The sequence below is a fragment of the Poecilia reticulata genome, linkage group LG2 (assembly GCF_000633615.1).
Source record: "Poecilia reticulata strain Guanapo linkage group LG2, Guppy_female_1.0+MT, whole genome shotgun sequence".
In the NCBI taxonomy this organism is placed as follows: domain Eukaryota; kingdom Metazoa; phylum Chordata; class Actinopteri; order Cyprinodontiformes; family Poeciliidae; genus Poecilia; species Poecilia reticulata.
Window position 1 is genome coordinate 7,695,814 of NC_024332.1, and position 25,619 is coordinate 7,721,432.

At 38.9% G+C, this 25,619-nt stretch overlaps 1 protein-coding gene across 10 annotated transcripts; it reads left to right on the forward strand.

The window, feature by feature from the left end:
• Window positions 1–385: 385 nt before the first annotated feature.
• On the forward strand, window positions 386–20,677 carry LOC103473752 (poly(rC)-binding protein 3-like). 10 transcript variants are annotated; one of them, XM_017303703.1, is made up of 13 exons: window positions 479–580; window positions 8,462–8,609; window positions 8,704–8,727; window positions 8,817–8,849; window positions 8,938–9,054; window positions 9,761–9,892; window positions 10,130–10,258; window positions 11,729–11,872; window positions 13,742–13,783; window positions 14,988–15,066; window positions 15,575–15,633; window positions 16,571–16,740; window positions 16,845–20,677. In XM_017303703.1, exons 2-13 carry the CDS (start codon window positions 8,535–8,537, stop codon window positions 16,897–16,899), a joined length of 1,059 nt encoding a protein of 352 aa, XP_017159192.1. In that variant the 5' UTR covers window positions 479–580; window positions 8,462–8,534; the 3' UTR covers window positions 16,900–20,677. The 10 variants fall into 10 exon arrangements, with proteins under 10 accessions (XP_017159200.1, XP_017159199.1, XP_017159201.1 ...); XM_008424213.1 differs by having other exon boundaries at window positions 480–580; window positions 8,459–8,609; XM_017303706.1 differs by having other exon boundaries at window positions 480–580; window positions 8,459–8,609; window positions 15,578–15,633.
• The last annotated feature ends 4,942 nt before the right edge of the window (window positions 20,678–25,619 follow it).

Sequence of the window (25,619 nt, forward strand, 5' to 3'; positions counted from 1 at the left end):
GGGGCTGCTCTGATCTGGTTTTCATTTTTCTGTGTGTGTGTGTTACTTGTCATTACCAATAACAAGGACGATGGCTTTCTGGATTCCAAATGCCCCTGGAGGCTAAAGTTCTGATTCAGACTGCCCCATCATCCCCAGACGTGCCCCTGTAATGCCCGTGTGCCTCATTGGGCATGTCCCCCTTTTCTTTTTTCTTTTTTTGATGCATCCGAGGGAAAATTAAAGGGTGAGGGGCGGTGGGTATAGAGGGCGGTGGGTGATGGTCACCCAAACTACCCCTCTCTCAACATGCAGCCTGTTTGCAGAACGGTCTCTGGAAACAGTCGTAGCACAAACCTCGCTCGACGAGTATGCAAGTCGGTTTCGTCATATAAATTCGGAAAGCGTCACGTGTCGATTGGGTCGCTCACGTGACCCTCCCGGCTAGACGGGCCAATAGGGTGGCAGGGTTTTTTCCGATCAAAGGAAGAGAGAGGTGCGCGGGGGTGGCGGGGGGTGGAGAAATCATCTTCCCTTTGCGATTTTTAATCCTTCAGCGGCGATAGTGGTTGTCAGCTACTGTATCCTGCACCGCGAAAAGGTAAACTCTTTTTCTGCTCCTGATTACGGCCTCTTTTTTGTTGTTGTTTTAGAACAATGCTTTAGTTGGAAAGCCAACATTTAAATGCAATACTTGTTAAAAGTTTTTAGAGAGAAATGTTTGAAGTTCTTGCTTTGGTTGACGGAGTTGCAGAGGCTTTGAACTATGGAAAACTTGAATTTCTAGATTCTTGGTGAGGATGTGGGGAAGCCATCAATAATTAATTGACTTACTAACTTACCCACTGACTTCTTTTTCGAACCCAATAATTTTAAATGCTTTCATTGGCAAACTCCAACATGATGAATTCGTATTGGGTGGGAATCTTTTTTGGTTTCCCTAAAGAACACTGTGGTTTGCAGTCAATCGATTTTGCTTTCAGGCATCTGGCGGTTGTCATTGTTTAACTGATTGTCTTTTGCTTCAAGCACGAGCGATTTCATTGTTTGGCATTTAGCTGCATTAGATGTAGAAAGGATTCGCTGACACACAATGGATGAGGTCGTTATTCTGATTACCTCCATGCGGACGCCAGCGCCATGGCTCGCCTTATTGTTGGGTAGTCATAAGAAAAGATAAATGTCGTGCGTCATTTTGTTGAAATCTGCCCTGATTTGTTCAGACTAAGCGCTCAGATATAATGTCTGCGAAGCGACAAAGCTAAAATGTGAAAAAGAAAGGGAAGCAGGAAAAGGAAATGGGGACATTCTTGTCTCGTTCCGCATCAGAGCTCGGGGGAAGCTTGGCGTATGGAAGCCATGACTTTGTGACAACCAGTGATCTCACATTACAAACTGTGGCAAATCTAAAATGGCCGACTTGGTGCTGCTCTTCGGGGCGCAACATGGTGTGCCTCCGTTCCAACGGCTTTTCCTCTGCATGCTAGAAGCGCGTGAGCTAGCGCTGGAGCCTCTCTGTGGTCAGCGGTCGTGTTGGTTGTTGGGTGCGTCCTCCAGTTTGAGGTAGTTGCAGCTTTGATTGTGATTTAGGTTGAGATGTCAGGATGCTGGTCTGCTGATGCGGAATGACAGCTCTTGAGAGGGCTGTCATAGCGGCGCATAGGAAGGCCGACTGGGCGGGCGCCCCCCTGCCTCTGACCCCCCCTCTGCGCTGCATAAAACAAAAGCCAGACGAGACTAGCTGCTCATATACCAGGAAACCGAAGACGAACTCAACCCCTCGTATCTACTTGATCAGTTCCCTTCTCTGACAGCAGAGTAATTATTCATCCCCTTCCTGCTCCAAACTTTGAACTCTGAGAGCCTTTTCTCACATCTCCCCCCCAAAGTGAGGCTCTCCTGTGATACAGAGCATATGGCTCAAAGAGGTCACCCTCTGCGGTCCCCCTCTGTTGCCCTACATTCTCGCTAATTTCCCTTTTGTTCACCCCTAATTGGAGCACAAACACGTCCCAGAATTGGTTAAATGATGATGGACAGACATCTAACTTTGCTTGTGTTAATTCGGCGGATGTAAATCTTCTACCATTTCAAGCATTTCTTTCGGAGAAATAAAGTAGGGATGCACTGATCCACTTTTTCTCACTTACATGCCATCCAGATATCTGAAGCTTCACAAGCTACAAACATGTAAAGACAATTTTAATTTGTTCAGTCAGTGCGATTAGCAGTATAACATATAATGTAAAATAATTGATAAAGAAACTGAAAATTGACAAAAACAATAGGTTGACTATCTTGGTCAAACTGAAACAAATCTTTCAAATGGTTCAGAAAGTGAAACTAGCAATTCTAAGTATAATGTAAAACCAATAATAAGGCACGACTTTGTTCAAAGCAGAAAACATACAATTAGACTGAATACTTATGGATCAGACATATTGTCACTGATACCCGGTCTAGAATTTCGGGAATATCTCGAATATCGGGACCGATACTCATACTAATATCAGATCAGTACGTCTCTAAAAAACGATGCAACCTCACATTTGATTGAAAGGCAAAAACCAACAAAAATGATGCCTTCCACCTCCAATAGGCACATTTTTAAGGTACGAAAACCTGAAAACTTGAGATTTCAGGATTTACTTGCCTCAATAATGAAAACGTCTTAAGGCTGTTGTTTCGGATTGACAAAACGTAGAATATTTTAGTCAGGACTAAACAGATGTAGAGCAGGGGTGGGCAACTCCAGGCCTCGAGGGCCGGTCTCCTGCAACTTTTAGATGAGCCTCAACTTCAACACACCTGAGTCAAATAATGAGGTCGTTAGCAGGACTCTGGAGAAACTGACTGCGCTTAGGAGGTGATTCAGTTGTTGGAATCACGTGGCTTGGACCAGGGAGACATCTAAGAGTTGCAGGACACGGCCCTCGAGGACCAGGATTGCCCACCACTGTGCTAGAGGCTTTGACCTGGTTAGAACAATTTTATCGATGTTCCTTAATTGATTTTACATCTGTTTCTCTCCCAGTCTTATTAGCTCACCTCAGTATCTGAATTTAACGGACGATAGTTTGATATTTTCTCCAAATCGAGTGAACAGATGTGCAGTAGCCAACAACATTTTGAATTTGCTTTGATTTCATTGTATATGTAGAAACAGAATGCCAAGACTGACTTTACATGGAAAAACAGCATCTCCTGAATGCATTACTCTACATTTTAAACAGTAAGAGGTATACCTGTCACATTAAATAATAAATCAATTAATCGCATGATAAATTAAAAGAAAGTCAATAATTTTCATCGGCTGGATTTATTATTTTTCTCATTTTTGTCTCTTTTTACCAAAAACTGATTCATAAAAGTCTTCAGCGTGGTGCTTTTTTTTCTTCTTCTTTTTTTTTTTAAAGAAGATAATTTTTTTGACAGACTTCATAATTTATTTTATTTGTTGTTTCTGTTGTGTTCTTTCTTTATTTTGGATATTTCAAATGTCTTCCAGTTTGTGTTTAAATGTTCAGAATGTGTTCTTGAATTATTACTATTGTAACACTTGAAAATGGTCTCAAAATAACAATATTATCGTTTATCGCAATAAGTTCTGGGAAAATTTATCATGACAGGCCTAATACTTTAGTGATAATATCTTTGGTTTGCATGCAGAAACTGAATAAAGAGTCTAGAATCTGAGTTCCGTATGAAATCAAGATCTTAAATATGTTGTGATTACATTTGAATGAAAGAGCGGCTTGGAACACATGAGCCACTTTTGCTATTCATACACTTTCCAGACACTTCTTTAAAAGTTCAAAGTAAAGTTTCTCATCCATTTGAGATCCACAAACATCCTCCTTCCTTGTTCTCGCCACCATTTGCAGCAACTTTCCATCGTTCACACACTGACGGTTCTGCATACAAAGTGCAACTCCACTCAGTTGGCAGCAACTAAAGAGGAAAGAGGTCAAGGGATGGCGGAGTTTAGTGATTCGGGCTCTTCAAGAGCGACGCTTGAGTCTTTTCTGCGGCCGAGGCGGAGGAGGACAGAGGAGGAGGGAGCCATTTTGTGCGCCGTGTTGCCCAGCCGAGCGTAAAGCGTGATTAATTCAATAGCCGCCATCGAAGAGGAGGAGGAGGAGGCTAGCAGCGCTGCAGCACTGAGCATGACCCACTTTCCCTGTCAGATGTCAGGAAAAATTCCCCGCCACGGCCCTGTCTGCGTTTTTGCTTTTAACGACTTCCCAGCGAAGCCTGGTCAAATCTAGTTTCATGATTTTTTTTTGTTGCTTTTTTTTCCCTTTTAAAAAAAAAAAACAGAAAAAAAAGAGGTAAAATGCTGCAAGGTTTTTGGCGCCGGTGATTCACAGGCCCTTGACCTCATTCTTTTAGGATGCATGAGCAGAATGAAACTATTGAAATGCAGCTCCTACCATCTTTGAGGCCCGACAGACCTTTTTTTTTTTCTTTTAATTAACAGCTGAGTTTGAGTCTTAATTGGAGATTTTTAAATTTTTTCATTTTCCTCCATCAGGGTTTTAGAAATACATTTCCACCTTTAAGCACCATCTTGCCTCCAAGATGAAACCATTGATTTAATCCCAGCATAAATCTGTGTTTTTCTTTTCTTTTTTTTTTATTCCTCCCTCCATCCCTCCCGTCTGCCCCTGGAGAGGACCTGCACCGCTGGCTCGGGTTTTAAACCCGGATTAAGGCTTTTTACGTAATCTGGTCTCCTCTGGGAGATTGGGAGGGGACAGCTGGCGGCCGAATCCCTGCCGCTCATCTCCCGAACCTCTAAAACCGGCATCCGTCGACGCAGATTGAGATACATTTACAGTCAGTAGAGCGCTGTAAAAGTATATATATATATATATTTTTTTTTTTTTTCATTTTGATACATGTCAGGGATTACAGGGAATCTATAAGCACTGTGTGTTATGGAGGAATCTGAACTGATGAGATCATATTATGCTAATATAAAAACCAAAATCAGAGGCTCGTTTGGATTTGTCGATGTTTAACATCTGAAATATTTTCACTTTTCACGTTGTTGACGCTAATAAGATACAAGAAAATGAAAAACAAATTTTACCGTGTTGTATACGTTAAACTTTGTCTGCACTGAATCTAAAACAAATTCTGTTCCTTCTTTCATTTATTGGAAAGGAGATTTTTCTTTTCCTTCCTGTAATATATGTTTGAAAATGATATGACGTCCGTCTGTTCGTTTATGAATTTCAGTTGCATCTTTTTGTTTTTCAAACATTTTCTATTTGTGTGCAAGTGTGATGCTGGTGCTTATACATTTCTATAATCAACACATATTTCTATGTCTATTAACTTAACTATAAAATATGGCTCTGTCAATTCCAAACAAACTGGATGAAAAATAAAAGATGAAGACATTTATTTATACTCAAACGACATCTACTGATGTGAAAATAGTTATTTTCTTTATAATTAAAATGATGTCCATAAAGTCTGATTGTGGTTTAAAATAAATATGTGTTTTTGGTTTTTTTTACAATCCCTAAATGTGGTTGAAAAGACGACCGATGAAGAAATCTTGTGATAGTGGCCTGAAAAGTAAAAGGTGAAACTGTATTTTTCCATTGTGGAAAAAAAAATCTACAGGAAAATGTGTCGCTGATGAATTAAAGTGAATGAAAGATAAAACGTGAAAATATGTGCTAGACAGATGGACAATATGTTCATCTGTACGTGTGTATCGACGTAAACAGTGTCGACATTTCAAGGCAGAAAAAAATGTACATGATGACCTTTAGTGATATATATAAATGTTGTCAATAAATACACAGATAGATGTCCAAAGTGTGTATTTATGGCTGGCAAATATGTCAGACTTTTAGATGACCGATGTCTAAAAGTCACAGAAAAGAACAAAGTAAAGCAATATTTCTATAGTTCAGAATAAACGTCTTTATAAAAACAATTTAGCCGAAACATAAAAACCAATGAAGAAAAGGTGTCTACTTGTATGTATGCAGTGAGTATTTCAAAAGGCAAAAGATATTTGTTGGATGGTGTAGAAAAATAAACACAAAGACACCTAATTATGTCACAGTGCATCTGAAAAGAAAAAGACGGAAAGACGTTTATTATGACGTATTAAAGACGTCTAACATAAAACACTAAAGGTGCTTGATAGGTAACTGGTAAAAAAAATATACAATAAGAAAATACATCTGTTTAAATTAATCTCAAAATGGAGATGGAAGGAACAGACTGAAAACACATTCAATTTTCAAAGTAGAAAAGGTGTCTACAAAGAAATATGTAACAATGGTAAAAAAAAGTACAGACAGCAATGAATGCCAAATTAAAATAAACAACTTGTAAAATAATCATTTAAACAAGTCATCAATTTTTGCATTAAGTTTGGGGGCGATGATGACAGGAGTTTGTCCTGTAATTGGCGTCCTTTAGCCTGGAGGAAGCTGTTACAGACAGTATCAACATTAGCCCCACTTGCTAGCTAACGCAGCTAGCGCTCTCTCGTGAACATGTTAGAGAGTGAGCAACCTGGAGTTGCTCACCCAGATTTTGTGGTAAATAAAACACAACAATTTAATTATGTTATCAAAGCTATTCCTGCGCTTTCCAGGGAAGATACTGATAGGAAACCTGGAAGACTTCCCATTTGAAGCAGCCAATCAGGCATCAAGATCTCTATAGAAGCTACTCTAATCCCACCCACTGAGTTTAATGGGCAAATTTGACAGTTTAAATTAATTCATGATGTGCTTCAGCACAGGAACATACAATCATTTGTTCAAATCATGAAATGATTATATCTAGTTTTTAACATGTAAAACAATTAATTACAGATTTAAATAATTATTTCTCAAGTTAGTTATTTGTTGGACTTTGGTACTCTTCACTCTATAGAAATGTGGAGAACTTTCAAAGATAGGAAATAAACATAGAAGTAATAAAAGTTTCTCATTATTCAAAAATATCTAAAAATGAGTTCCTCTGACAGATTACAACTTTCTAAAAAAGAGGCATAGAGAGGCTTGCTCTTTACACTCTGTTTCTTCTGGACGACACTGAAATTACGAGTTAGTCCTGCTGTGTCTGAATGATAAAAATGGAAATATTTTTTATGTGTTTTTTTTTTTATCAATTCCTGGCTTCACATGTCATTATGTAAGAGTTCTTAGCCACACATAGGAGAGAAATGGATTTATTTCAGTTTCCACATGGCAACAGAGCCTGGGATTGACAGCGACTTTGTCTGTTCTGTCAAGGTCAGCCGCTGCAGGAGCTTTTCCGCTCGCTCTGAAACCAAGGATCTAATAAAGCAGCAGATGGAAAATTTGTGCTTTGACACAAATCATCCCACAAATCATCATTTTATCTATTTATTGTTTGTTTGTTTAGTAAAAAACAAAACAAAAACAACTTCTGGATTTGAAGCTTTCGGCTTACCCGTGACTCTCTCTCCTAATGTTTGGAGGAACGTCATCCTGATTAAACAAAAGTCGAGCCGTGCTTTCAATCCGCGCTGCGATGTTTGGGAATTCTGTCAGAGAATCCGGCTGCAGATTAAAAACCCCGCAGCAGACCTCATGTGAACATTCACATCCATCCTCTTTACAGTCAGGCTGTGGGCTGAGGCGCCCTCTAGTGTTTGCTCTGATAACTGCGAATTCTAAAGTCTGAGTCATGACATCAGATGTCAGGCAGAATTAGAGATAATCCAGATTTGATTAAAAAAAAAATATGATTTTCATTCTTACACTATATTGTTTTTGATATATTGTTTGTGATCATGTTGAATAAGTCTTATAACAAACAGCAGCACACATTCCTTTGTAAAGCTTTAGAAATTCATTATCCACAAACATAGAAAACATAGGATTGTGTTCAACCAAAATAACTCCAATCGCACATTGGAAACACATCCAGGAGATCACAAAAGAACTCCTAACAATATCTATAGCCGTGCAGGCCTCACTGCCTTAGCTGAGATCGATGTTGACCTAATTGATGCAACCAAATCTGCTGTCCAGAGGAAAAATCCTCAAGCAGAATATCTGGTCATCAGTTCAAGAGCTTAAGCTCGAGCGTCGGGACAGGGAGCCAAAATGCACTGGCCAGTCCACCTCCAAATAGCTCAAAAAACTAAAACCAAGTTTTGGAGTGACCCAGGCGAATTCTGGATTTAAATCCGATTGAGAGGGTTTTCAGGATGCTGAAAACCGGACCAGGTTGGATCAAAATTATAGCCATGGGCGACACTACTAACCCAGCAGAGTGAGCAGTCAGAGGTCTGGACCTCTAGCAGTCTTGGCATCACGTTCAGTTAGAGCGTGGTAGATGTCACAGTCAGACAGAGGGGTAAATTGATGGGGGAAAAAGCTCCCTAGTTGGTACAAATTTTTATTCCAATGTTTGGCAAAATGACAGTCTTCAACCACCTTAAATCTCTGTTTTATTTTTTGTTGCCCAGCAGCTGACCAGTCAGCCGACTCCACCACCTCCTCTCTCACGAAACCATACCCCTTCCTTTCACTTCCAACCCCGACATGGAGCCCATTAAGGTTCAGTCTGAAGGTGGCCTAAACGTGACCCTCACCATCAGGCTGCTGATGCACGGAAAGGTACGAACGGCCATTCCTGCAAATCCTCTGGCTTCGAGATTGATCTTTAGTAGCAAGTTGAGATTAAACCTGCTTTGTCCTTCTTCTCCTGCAGGAGGTGGGAAGCATCATAGGAAAGGTATTTATCACAAGCACAACAACTAGAGCTTTCCAAGTGGGATGTTGTCTCACTACAAACATCTAACTGCTGTTTAATCTGCTTCTCAGAAAGGAGAGACTGTGAAGAAAATGCGTGAAGACGTAAGACCTTTTTCTCATCATGTCCATCGGTCTATTGGTATATTTTTAAGACGCCACTGCACATTTTCAGCTTTCCTTTTTTGTTCAGAGTGGCGCCCGCATCAACATCTCAGAAGGGAACTGTCCAGAGCGGATAGTGACCATCACCGGGCCGACAGACGCCATTTTCAAGGCATTCGCCATGATTGCCTACAAGTTTGAGGAGGTAAAGCTTTCAGTTGGATTCGTAATTAGATCCATAATGGACGTAATTATTGACCAGCGATCAGTATACACAAAGTCTGATTTGCAATAGGATGCCCAGAGTATGTTTTATCTTACTGTAAATATGTATTTAAAGCTATCAAAAAACAAAAGCTCCATCTTTTTCTGAGCGCCTCTGCTGGCTCATTGCCACCCAGAATACAAAGCAGGCTCGGTTGTCTTACGTCGGACAGAAATGTGCTGATCTCATCTTGCAGCACCCTCTGAAAGGGGGCCAGTAACGTGTTTTCATTAGGCTGTTCAATCGCCGTCCAAGACTGTTTACGCTGCAGATGGACCGACCTGCCAACAGATCGCTTAATCTTTGCAGGAAATAGTTTCTGCAGAAAAAGACAAACAAGAGGAGATTTCTGAACTGAACTGTTGCTTTGAACCAGTCAATTTGTCAGAAATTGGGAGGCAGTAGATCAGGTAATTTCATCACTTGGGAATATTCAAGCCAGGAAGTTAAAACTTGGGCATATGTTGGTCTTCCAAATGGGCACCAGCTGCGTTTCCATTAACTACATGAATGCACAATCAAATATACCTTTGATTTCGATTTGTAAAAGTTGCAAAAGTTTAAAGTTTATGCCTTATATTGCCAAATATGTGAAAAAAAGAACAACTTTTAAATAAAACATGGCGTGTCATCACTTCCCGTTCAGGACATAATCAACTCCATGAGTAACAGTCCGGCCACCAGTAAGCCTCCAGTAACCCTGAGGCTCGTCGTTCCTGCCAGCCAGTGCGGCTCCCTGATCGGCAAAGGCGGTTCCAAAATCAAAGAAATGAGAGAGGCAAGCAGAACTTTTGTTACCTACATCATATCCATATGCTATAATGAAAAGATTTCCAATATATGTTCTCCAAATCCAGGATTAATGGAAATCAAATAATTCCCTTTTAACCTCTTTCCTCTGCATAATCCCAAAAGCGTGATCATGAAACCTCTTCTGATACAACTCTCTCACTGTGAATATATTTAAAGACGACTGAAAGGTCACGTTCTGGTTTTATGTTTGCTGTCGCACCAGTCGACGGGAGCTCAGGTCCAGGTGGCAGGCGACATGCTGCCCAACTCCACAGAGAGAGCGGTGACCATCTCCGGGGCGCCGGAAGCCATCATCCAGTGTGTCAAACAGATATGTGTGGTGATGCTGGAGGTACAGTGGGGAAGGGGAAGGGAGGGACACACACACTTAAAGTCTTCACTCACAAAACCTAACATGGAGGAAAGCACGACATTGGCTTTTCGGCTAGAAATCTGTAGCATCAAAAAGTTCAATGTCTGTAGAACTCCCTACTGACCAATGAGAGTGGCCAGAGCAAATAGGGATGAAGGCTGTTCTCCTCCAGACCGCTAATGAAATGTTACTGTAACATTTCTACATATAAAATAAATTAGTTTCTATATCTAAAATAAATTACTGCATTAAAATAAATCTCTGTATTTCTAAAAGAGATGCATCGATCCAACTTTTTTCACTTTCGATACCGATACCGATATCTGAGCTTTAGTATCGGCCGATACTGATCAGATACAGACAGACAGTGCTGACTTAAAATGTTTCTTTTTTTAAACACAGACATAAATGCACTTAAATACACCAATATTTTCATAACCTTGGTCAAATATGTAAAAGCAACTTTAATTTGTTCAGTCACAATAACCAATGTCAAATAAATAATAAAGAAACTGACAATAACAATAATTTGACTACCTTGTCCAGCATGTAAAGAGCAAACAAACCTTCTTCCAAATGGTTCATAAAAAATGATTAAGTCTTCTAAATATATCTTAACATCAATAATAAAGCATGACGTTGCTCAGAGCACAAAGCGTTCTTAGAATTAGACTGAATAGATCTGCCCTTACAAATTGGGCAAGTTGTCACTGGTCTGGAATTTTTTTCAAAATCAGAACCAATACGGATATTGATATCGGATCAATGCATCTCTAATGTCTCTTTTTGGTCAACTAAGATTATTTATGTAGACTGCATTCAAAATGTTGATATTCTTATATCATTTAGCAACTTTTAGGACAGTCATAGCAACTTTCTCAGGTGATGGATTTGACAAGAGAGCACCTTTGTATTTTTCCTCCTCCTCAGTATGCATTTAGCCACTCTGTACCAAAACAGAACATCTACCCACTCCTATTTATTCTTCACCACTGTTCTCCCATGTCAGAGTTCTATGTCGGATCTTCTTCTTGCACCATTAATTTTAACTATCTGCACAGCCAGTTSTCCATTGGGCCTTCATGATGGCACCAGCCATGGATGCTAGGACTTTTGTGACATGACTGTAAGTCTCCAGAATACGGACAGAGAAATATATTTAAAGTGCAAGTATGTTGAGTCGTCATTATCCAGTTGAAAGTGGTTTTTCCAGGTAAATCCAGGTCTAGTTGTGCACTCAACCACAGTTTGGACATTTTATGTCAGCATGAACACACAGTGAAGAGCACTTTCGTGTGTCACAGGTTGTCTTCCCCCAACGGCACCGTCCCCTTCTGGTCTCACTTTATGCAACTTCTGTCTCTCTTCTCTTCTGCTCTAACACTTTCTCCACATCTCCCCCCTTCCTACCTCCCGTCCCCCCACTTTCTCCTCCTTTGCTCTCCTCAGTCCCCACCGAAAGGTGCCACCATCCCCTACCGCCCAAAGCCTGCCTCCACCCCTGTCATTTTTTCAGGTGGCCAGGTAAGAGCAGACCCACTGGGGGCGTCCACAGCCAACCTCAGCCTCTTACTGCAGCACCAGCCACTGCCTGTTAGTGTCACACCAGGTTTTACTCACTCTTCCTCCAGACCCTCACTCCCCCGTTTCCCTGACCCCCCCGACCCACGACTAGCATGAAACCACCACCGCTGTTAACTGTCACCCACCAGCCTGAGCCGCTTGAATCAGAACTGAGATAAAAAATGACAACGCTTCTTATTTCCTTCAGACTAAAAAGAAAATCGCAAACCAATGGTTTCAGATTGGGTTTGGTTAGTGGGGATGATTATTGGATTTATGAAACTAATTTTTTGCAACCATTTTCAGGATTTCCCTCAGAGAACTTGCGAGACCCAATGGTAGGGATGCTACCGGTTGCCCCACTGTGCTTTTGTACTAATAAATGTTAAGATTTGACAAGAAATTTTGAAAATAAAGCATCAACCGAAAAGAAAACACAACACCGGACTAGTAGAATGAGTTGCATACCAAACTTTACTGTTAAACAAGGTGTGATCAGGACAGGATATCTTCAATGATTTTCAAAAGATCAGGTATTTTTGGGTTGTGTCTGCTCTTGCAGTGTACAGATAGGGCAAAATACTCTAAACTCTGGTGGCTAATCATTAATAACGTGATGATAAAATATGTATTTGTATGTTATTTGTGTCACCATGTTTTTTTACACAATTGTACGGTATATATGTCACTGAGCATTCAGATTCTCAACGCATTTGCACCAAAAAAACTGTACATCCTGCTATTTACGTCATTCATATACATCTTATTATTGGTATTAGCAGCTTTCTATAAGGCTTTGATATTTTACTTGTATGTTAGTGCAGTATTCTCCAAATCGAGCCTCTTCTGTGGGAACTCCGCACTGTACTCGGCAATTAGTACCGAGTACAGTGTGTCAACTATAAACCTAGCTTAACCAGTCTGTGCCATCAGTTACTGGTGTATGTAAAAAAAAAAAAAATTAAATGACTAAGCAAATAATACTTAGCTTGGAGGTGGGGCAAGTAGAGCCTGGAGACCCGCCAGGCTTATAATACACTGGGGGAGCGCTGCATTTTTTATATTATTTATTTCTGCACTAGATTCACAAAGCAAATAAATACATGCAAAAAACTTAAATAAAAATTATTTTTGAATCTGATGAGGAACAATGAAGACAAGGCAAACGGTACAGTTTGACTTAAAACTATATTCAATTTAATACCCAACTGAATGTAAGTTTCAGTAACCCTGACCTAGAGTTTCCAATGTTAATCATGTAAATAACCAGTAAAAGAAAAGCCAAGCAGTTATTAAAGCGTCGATGTTTGTAACTTTCATTTTCTCAACTCTGATTTGATTCCCTAAAAAATAAAGAAATCACTTCTTGGAGAGATAAGTTTACTTTCACAAGCCACATTCTGGCCAAGTAAGTGTCAGATCTCAGTCAAGAAATCACGTAAATAAGCCTGTGACATAAATCATAAATTTTTAGGTCAAGATTGAACCTTTTTTCCTCTAAAACCAGTTTTCCTGTATGTGCGGTTGAGGCCTTTTCCTTTAAAATCTAATTTAGCTCACTTCTGACCTCTGCGGCCTTAAAAGCGCAACACAACCAGTAGGACCAATCACCCCGCTCCTGTCAGGGTTCCTTCTCTGGTTTTCTCCACACTCTCCCAGTCACCACCCTGCTGTCTGAGTCGTTCCTTATTGATTTGAGTTCAACTGGATCTGACTGATGAATAGAAGCAGGACTGTTTTGAGTCTAGAGTGCATGACTTTACGTCATACGGCTACGAATATAAATCGATTTCAGCTTTTCAGTTTGTTTGTTTGTACTCTTTGCAATTTGATGTGGTTTTTGTGTCTGGTCAGTCAAATTAACGTGATAACGGCCGTCTCTTTTCTTCATGTTCACAGGCTTACACCATTCAAGGACAGTACGCCATCCCTCATCCAGATGTGAGTGCTAACCCCACGAGGCAGTCAATGCTGCACTCTCCGTCAATCTTTCTATCCACCCTATTAATATTAATTAGTAATATTAATACTTTTCTTATGGATGTGCATTTCCTCTCTACTGACTTTATAGCTCCTTGGCTACCTGCCTTCTCTTTTGCTTCAAATCTCATGAGGCTTGGCCTGAAGGGAAACTTTGATAATTTACCAGTGGTTATACGAATGTTAAGTAATCAGTAGCAAAATCAAAATGAGTCCTTATTAGAAATACATCTATTTCTGTTTATTTAGAACTAAATAGAAGATACTTCTATCAAGAATTATATTAAAAACACCATGGAACTAAACAATAATAACTACATACATCCCACCTATAATATAAATATTCCAAAGCAAAACTAAAATAGTCACAACTCTCACCATATGAATTTGTTCAAAGAGCTATTATATTCTGTTTTTTCAATAAATTTTGGATTTTTCAAACTCAAAAAATTCTAAATTTCTTTTTAAATAAAACTTTTCTAAGATTAATTAAAAATTGTTTTTTTGGTAGAAATGTACTCCTTTCTACATCTATCTACAATGGCCCTAATACGCCGTTGTTTTATCCACACTTCCATTGACCTCATTTTCCATAAAATCTGTATTTTGCTGTCTTGAACATATCGGAGTTGAGAAACACTGCTGTAACCATCTCCTTACACTTCAACAATGGGCTTACACAAAGAGCAGAGAAACACTACGCTTTGCCTTAAGAGTTTGGTTTTTTTTTGATTCAGCACCCTTGTTATGGAGGCTATGTGTCACACCAGCAGCTAAAAGAAAAATGTTTCCAAATTGTCAACAAAGAAGAAAAGATTTAAAAAGAATACATTGCTAGGAATACAACAGAGCTCCTGCCAGAGCTTGTGTGGTACCATTCTAGAGAAAACAACTAAATGTCCTACCAACTCACACAACCAACGATACTCCAATCAGGCCAAGTCCAGTGCTCCTTCTCTCCAATTTGTTTGGCTCTCTGTCTCTTTTGGTTCTTGTTCTTCGCCTCTTTACTTCTCCTCAGCTCCTTTCTTTACTTGTGTGCCATTTCCAGCAGACCTCTGTATAACTCTCTATGTCTGTCTGTGTGTGTGTGTTTGTGTGCGAGCCGGAGTGGGTTTTTAATGATGACCTCATAGCTCTGCTGTCCTCCTCCTCCCCCCCTCAGCAGTTGAGCAAGCTCCACCAGTTGGCTATGCAGCAAACCCCCTTTACCCCCCTCGGACAGACCACCCCTGCCTTCCCCGGTACGTACCCACCTACACAATGACCCTCTTTACCGAAGATCCTTCTCTCGTTTTTACCTGTAGAGAAAAACACTTTCTCTTCCTCCTTTATTTTCTCTCTCTCTCACTCTCTCGCTCTCTTCTTTGGCTGGATCTGTCCTATCTCTTTATTCTTCATTCTTGTTCTTCTTGTCGTTTTTTTCCTATTGGTCTTTGTGGTGCACTGCAATTGACATGGCCTGCTGGTGGTCTGCTCTTGTTGATGTTGAGGTTTCTCTTGATGTCTGGTTTTCCCTTAGAAATTCTTTTGGAATAATACAAACTAATATAGATTTTTGTTTTGAGTTAACTGTACTCAAGGTCCTCAGGCAATGACGTATGTGGGCTTTGCTTTGGCCTGAGCCACGCTTGTGTGATTCAGTTACTGCTAGATGTCTGTAAAGAGAGTAACGACTTGTTCCCTCAACATGCCAAACTGTTTTCTGTCCTTTTGCTTTCCCCCTTTTCTTTGTCTACTTCCTGTGTTCAGCAGCAGGTCTGGATGCCAGTAACCAGGCCAGTACTCATGAACTCACCATTCCCAATGATGTGAGTATAGATTTATGATAGTGTGCACGTCAATAGCTGTGTTTCCATTGACCATAAAATTGTGCAAATTGGAGTTATGAAAATAAATCCACTTAGAGTAAACACGCCAGAAGACTCGTTTTCCGACAAATCATTTTCGCAGTAGAATGAAGTGGTTTTCCAGCCATATCAAAATTGGTGTATTTTGCAAAACTGCAATAGACACATTTTCACATCATGCCGGTTTGCATTCAGCAGCAGTGCCATCAACTGTAAACATTAGTCTCCTTGATCAATGCACAGCTATCTCCACCAGAGATGTAACAGCATCGCACGTCTCCTCAAAAGTTCAATTTGTCATTCAAAACTGGTGAATCCATAGCTCTTCTGTAAAATCGGCCACTACAATTTCCCCAAAACAGCAATAGTAATAGTCTCTTCTGATGGCAGCGGATGAGCACTGGTGCAGTGGCTGAAACATGAATATATCTCATACGTCAATGGCCGTCATAAGTTTTCATGACTTATCATATCAACAAGATCATTCATGTATGATTTTAAACACCTCAATTGTGAAATTGTGTTTTTTTTTTCCAACCTTAGAGGAATAGCAAAAATGTTTTGCGTAAAGATTTCTAGTGGAAATGCAGCTAGTGTATTTTTTATTTTTATTTTTTCAAACAGATACAAAATTAGCGCTCCTGTTTTTTTTGTTTAGGTTTTTTTGTCATCTGGGAGTTTTAAAACAGGGGTGTCCAAAGTGTGGCCGAGGGACCAAGAGTGGTTTTGAAAAAAATATATATCATTTGTTTGTTCCCTGAGCACTTTCATACTGAAAATTTTGTCCCAATGACAAAATATTTGGACATTCTTGTTTTAAAAGATAGTATTGTTACAGAAGCCTGTTAGGACTTACAAAGCGCTAGCCATCCTAAGTCCTGCCCCATTTTCTTCCCAGCTAATAGGCTGCATAATCGGACGCCAGGGAACCAAAATCAACGAGATCCGTCAGATGTCTGGGGCGCAGATCAAAATTGCTAATGCCATGGAAGGGTCATCGGAGCGCCAGATCACCATCACAGGGACCCCCGCCAACATCAGCCTGGCTCAGTATCTCATTAATGCAAGGTCCGAGTGATCAGTATCAAAAGGTTCTACTTTATTGTTTTATTTTTGAGCAAAGGGGGAAAAAAACAAAAAACTAAACAATCTAACTTGCAATCAACCTGTAGGTTCAGAGACGTGGCTGCCATGTGGAACGACCCATCATCCATGACCACATCCTGAGATCCCTGACTGGCTCCTCCGTTTGGCCCTTTCCAATGATCGACTACCGCAGACAACCCTGATGAAGCCCCTCGGACTCTGGCTCTGGCTCTCCGAAATCCCTGACCGCCTCACTGCTCTGGTTTACCCTAGATCAGAGAGGTTTTGGTGGCCACTTATATTTCAGAAAGCCAAATTAAATCAAAGATTAAAAAAAAAAAAAGACATACAAAAAACTGTTGGTTAGTTTTTTTTAGAGAACTGTTAAAGCATGTTGAATGTTTATTAGGAAAACAATCTGTGTTCATTTTTCTTGGTTTTCTCTTCGTCTATTGCTTTTCTAAATATCTTTCATTGCTGCGTCATAGAACAACATTTAAAAAGTATTAGCAAACGACTGAAGATTTTTGTAGAACGTAGGTATCTGTATATTACTAAACAGCTGCTCAGTGATGCTATCGGCAGAGTGTGTGGTGGGATGTAGCCAAATGACTCAAGCTTAATTACATAGTTTCAAAAGTAAAAAAATTAAATAAAATTAGACTGTTCCTTGTCAAATCTCTGCCCAAGACTCTTTGCTGCATCACATGACCCTATGAAGCCAATGGTATCACTCCTCCAGCCTCCCTTCTCATGTTAATTTCCTCTATTTACAATATTGATTATACTGCATGTGTTCAGTGTTGTGTCGTTGCGTATTTGAGTAGAAAAAAACAAAAAAACCTGCTCCGTGTTTGTGCTTCATGAAATGTTGCTGTCATATCTTTGTGACCCTGTTTCTTTTCCATAAACTTTTGCAGCATTTTCGACCGTTCACGTCCAGTCCTACTCCCCGCTCAGACAGAACAACTTTCCAACATCACCTCCTCTGAAAACCGATTAATCGTAGTTATATACTGTAGATGCGTGGATGAGAATTAGTGAAAATCAGTGACTTAAAACACTGACGGGAAAATTTTAATGATTGTTTACTACCTTATTATGTTTTTTTTTTGTACAAGGACTATTGTGACTTGTCACATTAGTCGACTACGCGGCGCTCATGCAATAGACTACTCAACACTTTACTCTGGACTGCCTCTGGTGTGGGAGGATTAGTTGGACTTCAAAGTCAGGTGCTGTCCAAACGTTTAGGGCTTTTCGGCCAACTTCGAAGAGGCTTAAATGTTTGGACACATGTTACTTTTGGGGCCAAGGAATGTTCAGGGGTTCATTTGGGGGGAACCCGCAGGGCCTGGGCGGACGTGACCACTCAGTCTCTTTTTCACGATTGTTCATCTTGTCATGTTCTGTCATCGTCACGCAGTTGATTTGACGCTTTAGTTTTGAATGTCTTTTCATTGTCACAACCACGTCGGCAACTTAATTGTTTTTGTAAAGGACAAGTTGGATGACAATTTCTGCTTTGCTGGTTTTTCATTAAGCCAGGATGTATTTATCTATAGTGTTGTGATGCACATATTTATTTTTTTGTTCGCTAAGCTAAGTTTGTTTTTGCTGTATTGTACCTAATATGAGAAGGAGGTGTGGGTGATATTTGGTCAACTTAAGTAATTCAACTATCCACTGAATATGCTAATAGTTCAGGATGCTCTACAGATGCTAAACAACTTGGGTGATCTCCTTTTAGAGCTTCTGCTAAGCTCAGTTCAGCATTGAACAATTCTTGAATGTTGTTGTTGAAGCACATTAACTCTAACACAAACGCTTTGCATTTGCAGTAGATTTATTCCTACACACACCAATATTTTTTATTTGGTAAATTTATTACAAAAATAAAAATCTGACCCTTTGGAACACCGTTACTGCTACATCAGCCACTGCCAACTCTCAGTTAAATTAGTATTACACTGAAAATGGAAAATGGCTATCATCACCTGAAATTTTAATCTACATCAAATTATTTTTAGGCTAACTAATGTTAGGCTACCCAACACCAAATCTGAAAGTCAGAAACTGTAATTCAATGTTTTATAAACTATTGAATTTCTGTGAACACTCTTTATTTCAAACTAATCAAGCATCACACTGAATATGAATCATTTCCTTTAGTAATACGAATGGTTGTTAGGGATAGTGGGAGTGGAATAAATCCATCATAAGGCATTTTTTAATTTTCATAAGTTGTTACAGTTTTGCGAATATTTTTAACTAATTAAACAGCATATTAAAAGTTATCAACATTCTTAAACATTAGTGCTTATTGGCTACCATAGAAGTCAAAATTAGCTTTAGCTCCAAGTTTGTTGCACTTTTATTTAGAAAAATTCTAAATTAAAATCTATTAAAAGTTCTGATAGTTACATTTTGTAAATTATATGAACAAAATTAATATTAACAACTTTCCAAAATAACATCAACACTTGCTAGAAAAATGTCTCTGTTGGCTGTCTAGCTTAAACTCTGGCTGTGACTAAGCTAAAGCCAGGGAAGTCCAAATTGTAAAACTTGTAACTTGTCAAATTTATGTTTTAAAAGTTTTCTTTTACCATCATATTAAGCATTAATGTTTCTAAAGCAATTTCACTCCTTGAAAAACTCCCCTCTAATGCTAGCTAGCATAATAGCTAGCACTGGCTTTGGCTAAGCTATGTTAGCTTGATTAAAACCCAGAAAGGTCTACATTTAAACCTAAGTTTGGCTTTTTGTGTTTTACAAGTTTAATATTCTAGTGAATACTACAGCATCAGATCAAATACTGACAAATTTTGAAAGTAACATAAATGCTTATCAGCAATCTGCCACTCTTGGTTAGCTGCCTTACTTGTCATCATTGGCAGTAGTTATGCTAAGCTGCCAGACAGTTAAAAGTAATGTCCAGCTCGAAACATTATTTTCCAAACTCACTTTTCCTCTCAATCTTCAGTGCTTTGATAACAAAATGTGACTATGTACATGGACCAAATGCTGTTTAAATCTACTAAAAGATACACAGTCAATGATTATTCTGCAATAACTCTTTATTTTTTAATGTATAATCAAGTAGTCGTGGTAGCCTTGAATGGATTTGTGTTTCTTTTCATTTTTCTTGTAATTTCTTGTATTTAAGTGGGAATGTTTGTCTAATCTTTAAAAAAAAAGAAATTATGTTTTTAGGACAGTTTGCTAATACCAGACAGGGATTTCTTTCTGCGTTACACGTAAACAGAGAATACCCTGGAGGCTGATGTGGCTTTTTTTACAACGGTTTTCAGTGCATGTGTACGATCGAAATGTTCGCTTTAACAATCAGTACTCATTAGCTGTTTCTATCACAGCTGAGTGTGCATTAAACAAATGGTTTTGTTGTATATTTTGAAACTGATTGCAAAGCATAGCTATTAAGTTGTAAGGCTAAGTCACGGCAGTGCGAGTTCAATAACATCAGTATTCATGTGTTACTCAGTGTTTGAAAATTGTATTTACATTTGTGTATATGCCTGAGTATGCCACAACTTTGAAACAAACTGCAACTAATGCAATAATAGGGTGCAATGTGCAATTATTTAATCGGTTATTTCTTTATTTGCTTGGTAGATACAGAAGAGCTGTGTAGCCTGTTGAAAATGCTTTTATTTTATCAACGTTTAGAGTGGCAGTAACGGGTGGAAAAAAAAAGATTCATCAGATTTTTTTGTTAGTTTTGTTCATGTGTATTGCAGTTTGGGGAGGAGGAGGGGGGGTGATGGAACTTTGTAACTATTTTCAATTGATTTATTTGCTATGTGCAGATCTATATTAGTTGTGAGTAATTACATAGCTTTTAATTTAAAAGTGTTGGTAAGAATAAAAATCAAATAAAGTTTCAATTTTTTCCTTCTGAGATTTGATTTTCTCTGGGGGCGACAGGGGTTCACTGTAAATGCTAATTAAGCTAACAGCAAGCTAATAAGCTAAAAATCTTACTACACATTTTTGTATCTCAACAAGTAAATATTCATCACAAAAATATTTATGCTAACATAAACATAGCATACAACATACTATTGCTATTGCTTATTTGAATCAACTTGAACTTGAATCAAATAAACATAATTTGGCCTCAAGGGAGAAAAATCTCACCTGCAGTCGGATTATTATTATCCTGAAATCTTTGTTAATTAGCATAATTTCACTCATGTTAGTACATTGTAACAATTAATTAACTATGCTAAGATGTACTAATGTCTCACAATGTATCCAAATTAATCAGGAATTATGCAAGATCTTTTTTTTTTGCATTTCTTTGGATTAAAATTATACCGAGACGTTGGCAGAACAAAAATTCTGTCTAATCGTTTTCTCTTTATGTCTTTATTTAAAAAGGGCAATAATATGCAAAGTCCTTACCCTGTACAGAATAATCAAGTTGGTTTTTCTTTTTTATGTGACTTTATTTAAATGAGTTGCAAAAAGTCCTTTCTGCCTTTAATGATTTTTCCCACACATTCTCCCCGGAAAAAAGGACAAAACCAACGTTTTCTTTGTTAAACATTCGGGTCAGAGGTTTGGGAATTTAACCTGCCAGTGCACAGGTAGTGATGTGTCGCAAATTGAGGCCAATGTTTCTCATTTTCCCTGCAAACTGATGTCAAGAGGGGAGCAAACGGTGTGAAGGAGACTGAAAACGCTGCGGGTGAGGACATGGGGAAAAGAATCTAGCGCACTCTAGGAAAGTTTCTGGAGAGAAGAAAATGATCTTCAAAATAACTCACACTGAGCAAACAGTAAGCCTTTGTTGAGGAGAAGGAGCATCAACTAAAGCTAAAGTAAAATTAATGGAAAAAAAACTACACAGAAATTACGTTTATCTCACACAAATAAATGAATTGTAGCTGAGGTTTATTGCGCAAACCCAGCAACTGAAAATACAAAACACTTTAATGGAAAAACACAAAAATACTCAGACGATTTTATGTACAAACACAAACAAGACAAACATTTAGGATTTTTTATTTTATTTTTTTAAAGCATAAGGAAATAAAACCCTTTCCAAGTGAACTAAAACCACATTTTTCTCATCAAGACACAGAAAGGGTTTTTTGTTCAATGGAAACAAAAATGACGGTTTAATCAGAATGACAAGTGGTGTGGGCTGTGTAGCAGAAAATAAAGTCATAAATGATGACGCGCACATGTACGTTCAAGTATTGCCTTTTTCTCTGTCTTTTTGAATGTTAAACCAACATACAACCACAGGTAAAGCACATTTAAGTGAAAATCAAAGCAGTTATCTGGTAAATGCAGGAGATAACGGTGCAACTATATCCTCTCCTTTTGGCAGAAACGTCAAGAACCTCAATTCACAAAGTAAACATTCATTATTTTAACTCAGCTCAGATACTACGGCGTATCATTACTAACCGATTCTCAACAACACTAGTATGAATCACCTGCGTTTATTCCAGCCATCCAAAGGCAAACGCTTTGCTACATTTGCCTTGAAAGTTGGCCTGGTGTTGGCTCTGAGTAGGAGTTGGAGCAGCTCCACGCTTCCACTCATCAGTGCCAGAAGCTACTTAGTGACAACCTTCTTCGTCAGGCAGAGGATTGATGTCAAAGCAATAAAGAAAGCAAAGCTCTAAAAGTTGTTTTGAAGGTTTTAAAGTAAACAGAGCGAGAAATTTACTCTGTTTCATAAAAGCATGGACACTTCGTGAACTTTGGAACATTTAGTATTAATGTTAATGTTTGTTTATTACGCAGAGGATTCCCAGTAATCACGCAAATACGGACCACAACAGCTCATGAGTAGCTGAAACTCGCAAATTATTGAGACCCATTCTAAAAACTGTACATTAATATGCAATGATACTCATTACTGCAGAATGTTTGTCTTTGAAATATTTTAAATGTGCTCTAAAAAGAAAATGTAAATACGTAAATTTCCTTCTAATAATTTGGAGTTACATCCGAAAGACAAATCTGAAAGGATGAATCTGCAAACAGGCGAGGGTCCACCGTATCGTGATATTTTGTGGTAGTATTGTGATAACGATAAAAGTGATAAAAGCTACTTCTATTTTAGGAAACTTATCACGATAAATGATCAACGATACATTACCTGCCCACCCTTTAGATCTATTCAGTTCAATTTATTTATATAGCACCGATCCACAACACACGTTTCTCCTTGTTTGCAGACAAACATCCCCGCAGCATAACGCTGCCACCACCATTTTTTAACCATAGGGATGGTATCTTTTCTTAAAATCCCAAATAAGAGTTGTTTTTATGTCGGTTAAAAAGCTGCATGCCTCACCCTTCTGTAGAAAGCACCACCCACTACATTCCATTCTCTCCAAACATCCCTGCAGCATCTTTCTGCCACCACCACTTTTCACTATGAGGTTGAGTCCTCTTTTTTTTTCAGGTGTTTCGCTTACACACACACGAATTTAAAACGAAAACTTTTAATTTTAGTCTCATATGACTACATATCAAGCCGCGCTACTTTCCTGAGTGGTGCCGTGCATCTATGTAATTGCCAAATACATTCACACTTTGATTGACAGAAGCTGCTTCTTCTTCTACTAATAATTTCTGGTGGGCCATAGGCTGGCTTAGAATAATGCTGACTCTTGTTGTATTGTTTTTTTTGTTGTTGTTTTTTTACATCGATAACTAATGCACCTTATTTAAATAGATGTTCATCTGAGATATGGTTTCTGATTAAATATTTTTGCAAATGTTGGCTAAATAATTTCAAAATCGTATATCTTGTTTTAAAGAGTCGGCTGCTTTTGGTCTTGTTTAGAGTATTGATGTCACAGCCTTACATTTTCGCTGAGTAGTACTTTTTATTTCCAGGTATATTACTGGTTATCATTGTTTGGTCTAAAAATTCCTGTTTTTTCATAGGACACAATAGCAAAACTTGTATTTAAAAAATTCAATGGTGGCAAATTCTACTTTAAGGTGCTGTATATCCAGTGGCTTCTTCAGTCACTAAGTCATTTTGGATGTTGGGGGAGGGTAATGGGTCACAGTGATGAAACGTTTGGCGTCCTCCCTCTCGGGCCAAAGCAGAGTGAGCAAAAAAGCCAATGTCAGTCGAGCTCTGCAGCAGCCGTGCTTTAATAGACCCCTAAAGAGGTCAACATTCGTTGGAGGGGAGCTGCTTTCACAAAGTGACTGCAGAAAGTCAATAGAGAGGGTAGAACGAAGACAGCCTCTTTGTCCAGTTGAAATAATGTGATCTGCCATGATTCATTGCTCATACCGCAAACACATCTCATACATTACCTAGTATTACAGAGATTACTCTGCTGAAAAACACTGGACTGGACTGGCTCAGCTCCATATTCTTGTGATCCGGCAGGGTGGCGGCGTATGAATTTATCTGAGATGAGATGCTGGAAGTTAGCCAGGAGTCTGACAGGAGGAGTTAAACTGATCAATGATCAAACCGAGGCAACCAGTGGCAAAAAGAAACAGCTGGTGTCCAGCCACTGGAACACCAACAAGTTCCAGTCTCATTGCTCAATGCAAGCAATGTCTTTCAGAGAACTGACAAGGCTTAATCATGCTAATGCTTTGGGAAGCGCTGCTGCTTTCAATATGCAGGTATTTCTTTGAAGGTGTTTGGTAGAGCAGTATTCATAAACATCGAAGGTTGTAATCAAAGTTTGTGAAGAGTGAGAGGAAGAACAATCAGTCGTAGACAGAAGCATGAGGAGAACAGGACAGCTATAGATTTACTCTAACGGGGTGTTTATGGAAAGCCACTTCGCTCCGAGACGCGTTCTGTCGTCCAATCTCACTAAGTACTTATTATTCTGTTGTTTTTGCATGAGATAAACCTACAAAGAGAGAGGAAAGGTTGCATTGAATCAAAAGTGCAAGCGCAGCAAAACAGGCAGAGAAGCCCCAGGATAAAGGTTAAGATGTCTTTCAGCAGATCGAGCAGGTGCTGACTTTGAGTCTGATAGTGTAGCTGATAAGACATGACATATTACCAAGTCTGTCGATCCCTTCTTTCTTTATAAATTCTAAAGTTGTAATTTAGATAAATTAACGAGTAAATTCATTGAGGATACGATAAGACTTTCACAAAGTGGCTAATAGACTAGGTTAGTTATCTCTGTATTTATCCCGCTTGAGGAAAAACTGACCACTTTTCCTGACTTTCTTTTTAATATCAAAAATAATAAATAGTTTCTGGAATGATTTGTGGATCTTCACAAACACTTTAAAATCCATCCTCTCTCCACATATATTCACAGTTTGGAGCTTCAAACCGTTTGTGACTGTTTTTTAATAAATCACACATACTGTTTGTGAGCTATTACGCATAGTAATTTTCTTCTTCAGTGCATCTCTAATGCAAAGTTTAATGACAATAAAGATAATTTGAATCTGAGATTTTTAAAGTTGAGTCAAGCATGATTGACAGCGCTAAGCCCCTCCCCGTCTCTGATTGGTTGTTTTTGGTCAGGAGCGGTGCATTTCTCCGGACAGCAATATCAGCTCAGGGAGGCAGAGGAGATTGATCTTTTCACAGATTATCTGTCTCGTTTCATATTGTCAAGACATGGTATTAGTTTAAATAAATATGTATAAAAAATGTAATTATAAAAGTTTGATACCGCAGCTTAAATGTTCATCCTGACATGAGGATGCTGTCAGAAACGTTTTCCTGTCAAAGTCAAAAGCCTCACAGCTGCAGGGTTTCAACTTGCAGGAAGGCAGAGTTGAGACCCATCTGCGCGACAACACACACACACCCACCTACACACACACGCTTCTATTATGTACCCACCCAGAGACGCACCGCTGCTGCA